Raw genomic sequence first — 12,749 nt, forward strand, 5'->3', positions numbered from 1 at the left:
CTGGAGAAACTGAACAATTTGAAGAGTAGTCTACCACTTTACATGCCGGCCAGCAGTGCTTAAATGACCCAGTTTGGTCTGGCTCGATGGCTCAGCGGGTAAAAGTACCAACTGTTCTTCCAAAGGTCCTGAGTTCAAGTCCCAGCAACCACATGGTGGCTCACAACCATTCTTAATGAGATCTGATGCCCTCTTCTGGTTCATCTGAAGACAGCTACAGTGAACTTATGTATAATAATAAATAAATCTTTGGGCTGGAGCGAGCAGGGATTGAGGGAGCAGAGTTGGCCAGAGCAAGTGGGGTTGACCAGAGAGAGCAGAGGTCCTAAAATTAAATTCCCAACAACTACATGAAGGCTCACAACCACCTGTACAGCTACAGTGTACTCATATAATAATATAAATAAACAAATAAATAAATAACTCAGTTTTTGTTGCATCTAAAATCAGGTCCACAGCCTCAGTGTCAACTGGGTTGGTGTCATTTGTCCACTCCCTCTGTGACCACAGCAATATGTTATCTTCTGAAGGCGGACATAAGGCCTCCATGTTGAATGTGCTGTTTCTGTTATCTTTGCTACTGTGCTAGGTGTACAGTGTCCCGTGCCTCCCGTGCTGTTTTATGGTCACCCTGACTTCCTCAGCTGGGGTTTACCCCAGTGTCCTGAAACTGTCCGTGTGTCTGCAAAAGACTGGGGGTCAGGCACACATCACCTGTCCCCTGTGGTGATCAAAAGTGTTATCTGTACCTAAAGTCTACAGACAACCCAGCCGCTCCGGGCCACCTGGATCTCTGGGTCTGCTTCATGCCTGAGGCACCTGACATGGGATAATCATTCCAGTTCTCCCCTTGACAGCTTTGATCCACTGTGAGGTCAGAGGTACAGACCCCAGAGCCAGGTGTGGCAGTGCACACTTGTCACCTCCACTGTCAGTAGATGGAGCCAGGAAATTGGGGATTTCAAGGACAACCTTGAGTACCCAGAGAGTTCCAGAACAGTCTGGGATCAACAAAGAAAACGCCAGGGGCTGAAGCTCAGATGGAAGCCAGCTTGTTTGCTATGCCAGAGTTCAGTCTTCTGCGCATCACAAACTGGCCATAGTGGTATGAGCCTGTCAGCTCCAGCCAGGCTCAGGAGTCAGAAGGATCAGAGGTTCAAGGCAAGGCAAGCCTGGGCTACTGGCAGCCCTGGCTCCAAAGAGCGAAACTGGAAACAAAACAAACTCTCACCAAAACAAACATACAACTCATCAATGAGTATATACAGTGACAGCTGTTTTAATCTTTCACAGAGACTTTGAGTGTGTGTGTGTGTGTGTGTGTGTGTGTGTGTGTGTGTGTGTGTGTCTATATAGACTCTATGCCTTCCACTTTTGAATAACCTTTACCTGGGGCTGGAGCACACCAGACTGATAGAATTAACTCTCTGAGGCAGGCTGTCAGGGTCTGCCTGTTCTCTGTGCAGGAGCAAGGGTGGCTCCTGACTGATCCTGCCCCACCCCCACCCCCACCCTTATCTCTCCGGGACAGCTCACAAAGAGCTCAGTGACAACTTTTAACCCTCAGGAAACACATGACAGTGTCTGAGGATAGATGTGGACAACAAAAGGCCCCAGATGCACAGGAGTACTGAACGGTCAGAGGTGCTGCTTCCTCCAAGAAGGGACCTCTGAAGAAACTCCTCCCCCAGGAACAGTCATTGTGACCATCCTCCCTCCTGCTGATGAAAGATTGTGTCGTGTGTGTGTGTGTGTGTGTGTGTGTGTGTGTGTGTGTGTGTGTGTCTTTTCCCAGGTGTCACATCCAGCAGACTTCATGTGATCAAGTTCCAAGCCCACAGACCCACCAGGGGTTTGGTAGGTTGGTATGAAGGTATGAAACACTTGGGCACTGGGATGGACTGTGTCTAGAAGTTATCTCAGCCCTTCCCAGCCAGTGACCCTCTTGTCACCGGTGGTACGGCATCTCTCTTTTCAGGCCATGTCTCTGTATGTGTTTAAGGAGCCAGGGGAAAAGGCCCAGCCATTCCCATGGCCCTCCTACCTTCTTGACTGAAGGGCCACCAAGGAAGTCAGTCACACATGACTAGTGCCGCTCCATTGAGCAGTTAGGTACAATGTGTTCTGCCTGTGGGTGGACAAAAAGGAGTGCTCATCACAGAGTAAGTGGTGGCCTGGTCAGGGGTTATATGAAGATTCTTTGTGTCATAGCAAGAGTGACGACCATAAAAGATGAAGGAGCCCCCCCACCAACCCCCGGAGCCTTGATACCTTAATGACTACTGTGGGTTCTGAACACGTGGGCCAATGGCACTGGCTGTAAAGGCTGTGACCCTCAGCCAGCTGCTGAATGAGGCTCGGGACATGAACAAGCATGGCCATATTCTTTTTTACTGGCTGGACCACACAAACACTTGCCATTGTACACTAATGTGACTGTTGTCTGTGGGAACTCCCCAGCTGTGGGGAATCGAAGGTGGCTGGTACTGGGGGTGAAATTAGAAGGAGCTGGGCTCAGGCAGAGCACTGGAGGATGAAATAATTTCCCTGGAGTCATCACAGGGTTTCGTCAAGCCTTGGAAGCCATATCTACCACATAAGCAAAGCGGCCAGAGGGAGAGGCCATCACCTCCATAGAGATGGTGTCACTCAGGGATTCCAAGGTCAGGGTCCCAGAGACATCTCCCCCACCCTCATGGAAGAGCCTCTGTCCAGGTGCAGACCCTAGTGGCACACAGGAACATTTGTATAGCTTACTTGGGGGCAGATACCATGAAGCAGAAGCCCCAAGGATTCTACAGCTGGACCCTTGGCTAACAGATGTAAGCAGCAGCATTTGGGGGCTGCCAGGACTGGGACAGGGATAGGACATACAGATTGGGTCAACCTGCTCTCCACTCCAGATCTCTGTGTCAAAGTCTACCCATCCCGGGCTGGTGAGATGGCTCAGCAGGTAAGAGCACTGACTGCTCTTCCGAAGGTCCTAAGTTTGGATCTCAGCAAACACATGGTGGCTCACAACCACCCATAATGAGATCTGACACCCTCTTCTGGTGCGTCTGAAGACAGCTACAGTGAATTACACTGGAGCGAGAGGGGGCCGGAGTGAGCAGGGCCAACAGAAGGTCCTGAGTTCAGTTCCCAGCAGCCACAAACATCATAGCTCATGGCCATCTGTACAGCTACAGTGTACTCATACACATAAAAAAAAAAAGTCTACCCATCTCTCAGCAAGGAATGATCTCAATGTACAACACAGAGACTCTGGGGCAGCTGCAGATCAGCTCTCATATAAGGGGTGCCCATTCCTGATGGGCAGGCCATGTGAGGAAGGTCCTGGAACTCTGGGTCACCTTCTCAGGTATGTTCAAGGTTCTCTGGATACCCATGTCCGCTCTCTGTCCTTCCTCTCCTGCCCTCGGCCCCACAGCCTCAGTGGACGTGGCTGCTGGGCCAGATCTCCCGAGAGCATTTCTCTGAGGACGAGGAGGTATTGCTAGCTATGAAGCATCTGCAGCAGGTGTCCCCACTCATCCTCCACACCCCACAGGTGAGGCTGCAGATCTCCAATACCTGCGCTCCCAGCTCCTTGTCTCAGGGCCCCTCCACCAGCATCCTACAGCTGTCTACCTGGTGACCTGTGAATTTCCTGTCTCTGCTAAAACCATGCCTCAGGAGGCAGATGAGAGCCCTGGAGTTGGGCAACAGGATTTCCCCATCACAGGCTCACTGCTGCCTTGTGGGAGCCTGGGAAGGCTGGAGTCCTCCTTAGCTGCCCTTGCTTCCTGGGATAGTAAGGTGGGGAGTCTGGATATTTTCCAGGGCAGATGTGACCACAGCTATCTTCCCTGACCACCTTGGAGAGAGCTGAGTGGTCTCTGCCGGTCTTGAGAAGGATGTGGCTTGTGACATGAAGGGCATGATGAATCCTAAGAACTGGCGCCAAGTCTGCCTGGGCCAGGCCAACTGTTGCCCTCCCGGATCGGCTTCTCTGGGTGTAGGACGGATGCTGACCTAGACTTCCGGCCTTCTCCTGGCCTCCACCTAGGTGGCTTTCTGCATTTGGTTCTCTTCCAAGTCCAGACTCAGCTTGGGTCTTTGTCCTCACTGCAGACCCTGGCTGCTCTCTCCAGGCCCCTTAGCTGCACCCACCTTGCTCTGTCTCTCCAGTCAGCTAAGTGGCAGGGCCTTAGGCAAGGGCTGGGCTGTGTGTGGCCAAGCTGTTTGGCCTTCTGGAGACCGGCAGCTTTTGATCAGAAAGAGGTTGTGACTCACTCCGCTTTGTCTGTTTTCACTCAACCATCCACTCCTCAGGTGGCCTCTCTCTGACCTCCCGATCTCCACTGCCCACCTCTCCACCTGTCCTCTGCACTCCCAGATGTTCAGGGTTTTTCTTGCTAAAAAAAAGTACTGGAGGCATTACCTTATATACTGTTAATTTTATTGTTGTTATATCTCTTCAAGGACTGGGGACAAGGGTCGGTAATAGTCTTTGTTCAGTTTCTATATGCAGCCTGAGACGGACCAGGGGTGGGGGCAGAAGGCTGCTCTGGGCTGCTTGCTTGAGATTCCACACACAGCCTCCCGGACTTTTGAGATTCCCTTTCATGGAAAGTGCATGGAAACAAGCCAAGGCCTGAAAATATGAGTTACTTGGGTCCCTGTGAAGGGTGATGGTTTGAAGGGGAGTCTAGGGGCAGCCCCGGCCTTTAGCCTTCTGGATACCAGTTGGTACCTCCCACTCCAGAGGCAGTCAGGTGAGAAGCAGAAGCCCAGAGTTATAAGGCAAATTATAAATCCCAGAGTGTTTTCTCAGAGGTGGCCCTTTGAGCTGTGGGCTAAGGTGATATCTTAACATCTGGACAGGAGAACTCCCAAGTTGGGGTGCAAAAACCTGCGCTGAGACCTTTGGGTAGAGAATGGTAAACACGGGACTGATTGGGCACAGGAATCTATGGGGGGAGGGGTGTGAAAGCAACCAACGGTGAGACCCTGGAGAGGAGCCCAGCGGGGGACTTGACCATCAGGACACCACCATGGCTGTCCCTACTAGCAGCAGCATGCTGACCAGCAGCTGCAGGGACAGCAGGACATTGGCCTGGCGGGCTGCATTGTTTGTGGTGGTGGCCTGGCCTGGGGTGATGGCGCTGCTCTGGCCGGAAGGGGGCGCGAGGCCACAGTTGGTGTAGGGCTCCAGGCAGCCTGCGAAGGCCATGACATGTGCGATGTAGTTCTGTTCCTGAACTCCGTGCACGAGGTGCGCCTGCGGGCCACGCGCGAATATGGCCACGTCCTCCCCGCCGTGGGTCTCCGACGACAGGGGTACAGCCGCCTGCTGCCGGTAATCGGGCTTACCTAGGGAGACAGGGTGTTTTAGGGGAGCAGCGTCCATCTGCCCTGGTCTCTTCTGCCAGCACCTCAAGGTAGGCAACGTTGTGGCACTTACCACTCTCAACCTCGGTGACATTGGGCCGGACTCCTAAATCAAGCACATAACCCGGGCCATTGCCATAGAGAATGGAGGTGTAGGATTTGCCATCTTGGGCATTGAGTGGGGCCAGACCTGTATGGAAGAAGGGAGACATCTTGTCCTCATGCTGACTACAGCTTTTGGAGTGCCGGTGAGCTCATTTTGCTTTTGCCCAATGGTCACATTCTCTATAAGGCCATTTTGTGCCGTTTTGACTGGTGAGGAAACCCAGGCCCGGTGATATCTGTCCCCATAGATCTGAAGCCACATCACCTGGCGCTGCCCCTTGGCTTACCAAAGATGGAGGTCCCCCTGTGTGTGTAGCCACCAAACGCGAAGACATGGGAGTGGTCAGCAGTGATGAGTATTAGCGTGTCCTTCTCATTGGTAAGCTGACTGGCCTTTTCAATGGCAGAGTCGAACATGACAGCCTCAGTCAGTGCCAAATAAGCTGTGCCCGCGTGGTGGCCTTGGTCAATACGACCCCCTGCAGGAAGCCAGTGATGGGGGAGATGCTTGACTTCACTCAGGACCCCTGCCCCCTTCTCTTTTCTGCCAGGCACCAACTATTCACCTTCTACAAAGAGGTAGAAGCCTTGTGGATTCCTGCTGAGCATGCGCACGGCCACCTCTGTCATCTCTGCCAGGGAAGGGTCTAATGAGGAGTTTCGGTTGACATCATATTTCATTTCTGCTGGCTCAAAGAGGCCTGAGGAACACAGGAATTCATGATGACAACCAAGTTCAGAGTCGGTGGGGGGAGCATGATGGCACGCATGGAGGCCCTCTGAGAGATGCTAGGGCAGAACTACGGTATTACCCATGAGGTGAGTCACTGTTGAGTCCTGGGATGCCTGCATGAGCTCCGTGCGATTCCAAACATACCGGGTTCCCTGCAGGGACACAGCCAGTCTTAGCACATAGCCCTGAGAGGCACAGTCCTGCCCTAGGCCCTGCGTTGGTCCCTTCACTGCAGCCCCTCATCACCTGGTGCTTTGACAGCCACTCCTGTACCAGGTTCCGGTTATCCAGCCTGGTTCCAGACTGGGCAGAGTCGTTTGGGTATTCAGGGTCTGGAGTCCCCTTGGGAAACATGAACTTTCGGCCTCCTCCGAGGATCACCTTTGGTCAGAGGATCAACACAGGTAGACTTAAGGCTTTATGAGCTCCCTACCCCCTCCTGAAAGACAGCCCCTATGTCCCCATTATGTCAGTGGGATATGCTTCTCCTGGATGTTCCACACCCACCCCTTACACATATATACTGCAGGGGACTTGGAGTTCAGGCTGTTTATGCCTGGAACTATGGCCAGTCCAAGGTTCACCCTTCGTCCAACCCTCCAGCTGGTTCTTGGAGCTCACATCAATGTCTATGTTGGAAATAAGCTGAGTGGCGATGTCCTTGCAGCCTTCCTGCAGTGCAGAAGAAGGCATGTCCGCATCTGAGTACCAGTCACGGTTCACCGTGTGTGCGTAGGTACCAGCTGGAGAGGCGTGCTGCACCCTGGTTGTGGTCACCACTCCCACAGACTTCCCTGCAGATGACAGAAGATCACCCAGTGATCCAGCCCTGCCATAGCCCCCAAGCCAAACACCAACCTACCTGCTTTCTTTGCACGGTACATCACAGACAAGACCTCGTTGCCAAATGTGGTCTTGCACTGGTCGAATCTCGCAGCTGCGCTCAGGCCGATGGTCTTGTAGTTGGCCTTGACCCCGCAGAGATAGGCGGTGGCTGTGCCTGCACTGTCTGGGACCTGTCTGTCCACATTGTATGTCTGGGGACAGAGACACTCTCAGCCTGGTGCTACTGGTAGACATGAGTCCCTGCTTCCTGGGACATGTTTACACTGTCCTGGTTGCAAACTTGGGCTCCAGTTCTGGGTTCTTCTTCCTCTTGTCACCTCCAGCCACCTTTCCCATCCTTAGATGTGTGTTCCAGTACTCACCTTGGACAGAGCCATGTACGGGAAGCGGTCCATGGCCAGGGGAGTCTCCGGTCCTAGATGACCTCCCAACTGTCCCTTTAGTATCCTGGTGGCTGTCACTGTAGGCACCCCCATCCCTGAAGGAACAGAAGCTGGTCAGGCCTGAGCTCCCAGGCTTGCCTGGACCCATCAGTGGCCTTGGGTACTTGGAGTACGAGGGCTTTAGGGTGGCCATGTCTTGAACACTTACCATCTCCCAGGAAGATGATGAGGTTCCTGGCTGACGTCTGAATGGGCTGCAGCTTTTTGGCAGCATCCAGGGCCTCAGCTGCCTTTTGGTTCCAGAAGGCTGGCTTCTCCTCCTCCACTGGACAAGAGGAAGCATACCCAGGTTAGCCCAGGTGAGGTGATGGGTTAGTCCTTCTGAGGGAGTCAGAAAGGAGCCTCCTACCTGGGATGACACCAAAGGACAGATGGATCCTGAGACCCCAAAACAACAGCAGCACCCAGGCTCCCTGCATGGTAGGGGCTATGGATGGGCTGTCCAGCTAGGGACCCAAGGTACCGGCTACTGCTTAGCCTGCCTGGGCTCAAATCAGAGATGGACTTTGTCCCTGGCTATAAAGGGTCCTTGTTCCTCCTCTAGATGTTGTCACCCGGGCCCCACCCCTGCCCTGTGAACTGAAGTCTGGCTCCCAAGGTGTGGCTAGGCCAGGGGTCCTATGTCTCCCCAGGTTGGGTGGGAGGCCAGGAGTAATGGATCCTGAAACTTGTGCTGTGTGCTGCTGGAATTCACCCTCCCCCCACCTCCATTCACAACCGTCTTGTCAGGGATTCCTCGCACTTCCTGAGAGCCAACTGGAACCAGGGTCTACTCTGGGTGCTTCAGAGAAAATGAGATTCCAAGTACCCAGCCTAAGCCAGGACCTGGCTTTGGTCCCTCAGGTCCAGGATTACCCACTGTTAAGATGGAAGCACAGAGAGTGCCTGAGTACCCTACCCTACAACTGTCTTCTCACTAGCCTTGCCCAAGGCTGTGACACACTCAGGATGTGGCCACGAAGTGACTGCTAAAGGGACAAATAGTACTGCCGGGACTACCAGGAGGGGAACCTTGAAGACATGGGTCTGCAGTTATCAGCAGTATAATGGGCCTACCCTGTAGACCTCAGGCCGTGTGTCTTTCAACCTGTAACTGGAGCACCAGGCTGGAGTGAGACAGCTGTCTTGGGCCAGATGTGGCACTGGCTGGATTTTTCAGAGCATATGTAGGTGAGATTGACCCCTGTTCCCTCAGGCAGGTAGATGGGGCCCAAGGGTGAGTGCATTATCCACAGGAACTGGGCACACCCAAGCATCTCTGATAAGAAAGCAGGTTCAAGCTGGGCAGTGGTGGTGCACACCTTTCATTACAGCACTTGGGAGGCAGAGGCAGTTGGGTTTCTGAGTTCGAGGCCAGCCTGGTCTACAGAGTGAGTTCCAGGACAGCCAGGGCTATAGAGAGAAACCCTGTCTCGAAAAACCAAAAAAAGAAAAGAAAGCAGGTTCAAGTGTATTTCTACAATTTAGCAATCTCACTTCTGAGTGACATTCAGCACAATTGAAGAAGGGACAACATGCGGTAGCATGTACCCATAATCCCAGCTCTGGGCGGGGGACAGGGAGGGGATGGGGCAGAAGGGAGGAGAGAAACAATAAAAATGAATGTTGTTTGAAAACCTCTTGGTAAATGAATGAAAATTTAAGAGCAGGGTCTGTGGGGCCAGAGAGACGGCTCACAGGTTACAAGTATTTCCTGTTCTTCTAGAGAACCCATGTCAGGTGACTTACAACTTCCTGTGTCTCCAGTCCCAAGGGAACCTAATGCCTCTGGTCTCCACAGGTACCTAAATTCATTTGCAGATACCATACAAAGAAACAGACACATTCACATAATTAAAAATAAAATACTAAAATACTAAAAATTAAAAAAAAAAAACATAGTCAATAAAAAGCAGAGTCTAAGACAGATAGACATCTGGCCTAAGACTGACAGCCACCTCACTCTCCCAGTAGCCAAGAAAGGGGATCAAGGGCTATGGATTGGATCTAGTTGATATGTGCCCCACAAAGTCCCAGATGTTGCAAACTTAATCCTAAGTGTGTGTGGCTGTGCTGGGAGAAGTGGGAGGAGGCAGAGTCTTTAACAGGTGAACGGTGCCTAGTTACTGAGGCTGCTGCCCTCTAGAGAGATGAGCTAGTTCTCCCGGGACCCAGAAGGATACTGCTATTGTAGATTGTAATGAAAGAGTAATACCAACTCTCCCTCCCATCACCTAGGGCATCTTAGCACAGCACAGCAGAGCTGGGGCAGCAGGCTGGGGTGGGACAGCTCTCTTGGGTCAGATGTGGCACTGGCTGGCTTTTTCAGAGTGGCCCGCAAGCTTATGTAAGTAATATTGACCCCTGTTCCCTTAGGCAGGTAGACAAGGGCCCAAGGGTGAGTGTATTATCCGTGGGGCCAGTGCCAGTTCTTGATCTCCCGAATGCCTGAGCTGAGTAACTCCCTTATCATATGTTATCACTTGCAGCTCTTATCTTAAGTCAATGGAAGACTCTTGTTTTACTGAGCATTTTAGATGGCTGAATGGCCAAGCCAAGTGTGCTCCATAAACACAGCAGGTGTCATCTGCCTTAAAAGGGGAGGAAACCTGATCCGAATACATTATATACAGGTATGAAAATGTCATAATGAAATCCACCGTAATGCATAATTACCATGTCAACCAAAACAAGCAGAAACAGACCAAAACAAGCAGAAACAGCACCAGAAAGAGAAAAAGGTATGCTGTGCACAGCTGTGATCCGGCCCTCATGAGAGTAAGGCAGAAGTCAGCTGAGTTGTGGGTTGTGGGTTATGCACCCTCCCACTTAGAATAATGCACCTAGCAACCTGAGAACCCCCTGGAAACCCCACCTGGGTCAGGCTGTGCATACTCTCATCGTTGAACAGTGATATACATTTCCTGCCACTGGTAATGATCAAATTCAGACAGATTCTATTCAAGTATATTCCCAAACATATCTAGGGATGAAGAGCAGAAAAGCCAAATTAGTCCAGGTGGGCTTGGGTACATTGTTCAATAAAACACAAACTGTGTCCTCAAGCAACATTTCAGGGAGACTCCATAGTCACCAAGTTATATCTATGCACAAATGGGTATGCATACGATTATAGTCAGATGCATTGTGGGAAGGGGCATGAGTAGCAGGAAAAATGAATACATGACCTAATACATCAATCCAAATCAGGAACACCCAAAATAAACCCCTTAGTAACTGTGGTGGTTTTAAATGAAAATGCCCCCCCCACCAGAAGCTCATAGGGAGGGGCACTATGAGGAGGTGTGGCCTTGTTGGAGAAAGTGTGCCACTGAAGGTGGACTCTGAGGTTTCAGAAACTCAAACCAGGCCTAGTTACACCCCCACCCCACCCCACTTCCTGCTGCCTGCAGATCCAGATATAGAACTCTTGGCTCCTTCTCCAGCACCATGTCTGCCTGGACTCTGCCATGCTTCCTGCCATGATGATAATGGACTGGACCTCTGAACCTGTAAGCCAGCCCCAATAAATGTTGTCCTTTATAAGAACGACTGTGTTTTTTGTGTCTCTGTGACAACAGACACCCTAACTAAGACAGTGACTTCTTTCTTTGGAATTCTGTAAGAACCCTCAAGACTAATTAGAACCCTCTCCTCTCTACCCCTTGAATCACAGAAACAAGACCTCGGAGCCTGCTGATCACCACCACAGAGCTAAGGAGTTAGTTCATGGGCAGAGTGCTTGTGCACAGCCTTAAGTTCAATCTCCAAGACCAAAAAACCAAAGATAATTAATTACCCCCAGAGCTGCCACCGGGAGTATTGTATTTTCAAGCTGTGTTGGGGGTAATTCTATTGTTTTTGAGACTTGTTGAGAAATATTACAGGGCCTCGGGGGTGTAAAGGTAAAACAGTTGGTAGATAGCTTATTGCCAAGCATAATCGCTCGTGGCTGTAACCTTAGCACTGAAGAGGTTGAGGCAGGAGGATTGCCACGAATCCTAGACTAGCCTAAAGGGCTGGGGAAATATTTCAGTTAGGGTACACAATTGGCATACTGAGGACCTGGCTTTGATCCTCAGCACTAGCATTTTTTTTTTTTTTTTTTTTTTTTTTTTTTTTTTTTTTTTTGCTTTTCGAGACAGGGTTTCTCTGTATAGCTCTGGCTGTCCTGGAACTCACTCTGTAGACCAGGCTGGCCTCAAACTCAGAAATCCACCTGCCTCTGCCTCCCAAGTGCTGGGAGTAAAGGCATGCACCACCACCGCCCGGCTAGAAAAATATTTTAATTGGCAGATATTAATTATGTGCCTATCACTGGATGCGTAGGTAGCAACGGAGCCAGCCTAACTATGCTTTCTGTCTCTTAAGCATTCTTTCTGTTGGGAAAGGAAAATTCTTGACTGAAGGTCAGAGATGACTAGCTACTGGGCAAGCCTTAATCAATTAATTAGTTTGATATCAGGCTATAAATTAAAGGACACCACAGTCGCTCCTTGGCCAGGAAGTTTTTAGTGTGGCACATTCTGCTTTAATGGAAGTTTTGACGTTACTATCGAGCCATGTGCCACTTTTTAAATCTTGTATTACTATTATTATTATTATTATTATTATTATTATTATTATTATTATTATTATTGGTGTGTGTCTGTGTGAAGTGTGGGTGTGTGGCTGCTACAGCACCCACGTGAAGGCTAAAGGATGACTTTTAGAAGTTGGTTTTCTCCTGCCCTTCTTGGGATTCTAGGGGGTCAGTCTTGTGTGTCAGGCTCCCCCCCACATACACTCCATGGAGCCATTTCATTCACTCTAGAGTCTCACGTCATTTTAAGAAATGAGATAAAGGCCTTGGAGAGATGGCTCAGAGGCTAAGAGCACTGGCTGATTTTCCAGAGGACTCAGGTTCTATTCCCAGTAACCAGGTGGCAGGCCACAGCCCTCTGTAACTCAAGTTGCAGGAGATCCCATACCCTCTTCTGGTCTCCAGGGCTACCAGGCACATATATGGTGCACAGTCATACATATAGGCAAAGCACTCACATAAAAAATAATAAAGTAATTTTTAAGACAAAAGGATATGGAGAGAACCCTGTGCATTTAGCCCAGTTTCCCCCATGACTCCATCCATAGACATGGTTCCCATTTCTTCAGTTTGACAGGAGTATTGGAGGTTGAGACCCTATTCAACCTTATCACTTATACAACTGCCTGTATACAACTATACCACTGCCTATATACACTATACCACTGCCTGTACACAACTACTGTCT

At 50.7% G+C, this 12,749-nt stretch overlaps 1 protein-coding gene across 1 annotated transcript; it reads right to left on the reverse strand.

Annotated features, from left to right (window-relative positions):
* Positions 1 to 5,023: 5,023 nt before the first annotated feature.
* LOC116088710 (intestinal-type alkaline phosphatase 1) lies at positions 5,024 to 7,919 on the reverse strand. Its single transcript, XM_031368277.1, has 11 exons — positions 7,850 to 7,919; positions 7,649 to 7,765; positions 7,420 to 7,535; positions 7,074 to 7,248; positions 6,833 to 7,005; positions 6,458 to 6,592; positions 6,291 to 6,363; positions 6,045 to 6,179; positions 5,766 to 5,957; positions 5,447 to 5,563; positions 5,024 to 5,355 (listed from the first exon to the last, which is right to left on the reverse strand). Exons 1-11 carry the CDS (start codon positions 7,917 to 7,919, stop codon positions 5,024 to 5,026), a joined length of 1,635 nt encoding a protein of 544 aa, XP_031224137.1.
* Between the last annotated feature and the right edge of the window lie 4,830 nt (positions 7,920 to 12,749).

The sequence above is a fragment of the Mastomys coucha genome, unplaced genomic scaffold, assembly GCF_008632895.1.
Source record: "Mastomys coucha isolate ucsf_1 unplaced genomic scaffold, UCSF_Mcou_1 pScaffold14, whole genome shotgun sequence".
Taxonomy (NCBI): Eukaryota; Metazoa; Chordata; class Mammalia; order Rodentia; family Muridae; genus Mastomys; species Mastomys coucha.

Bases quoted from the DNA above. Each gene is read 5' to 3' on its own strand.
- LOC116088710 (XM_031368277.1), bottom strand. From the start codon at position 7,919: ATGCAGGGAGCCTGGGTGCTGCTGTTGTTTTGGGGTCTCAGGATCCAT. The intron at 6,180-6,290 runs GTAATACCGTAG...TGTGTTCCTCAG, and splicing joins AACAGTGACTCACCTCATGG to GCCTCTTTGAGCCAGCAGAA. The intron at 5,958-6,044 runs GTGAATAGTTGG...GGCTTCCTGCAG, and splicing joins CTTCTACCTCTTTGTAGAAG to GGGGTCGTATTGACCAAGGC.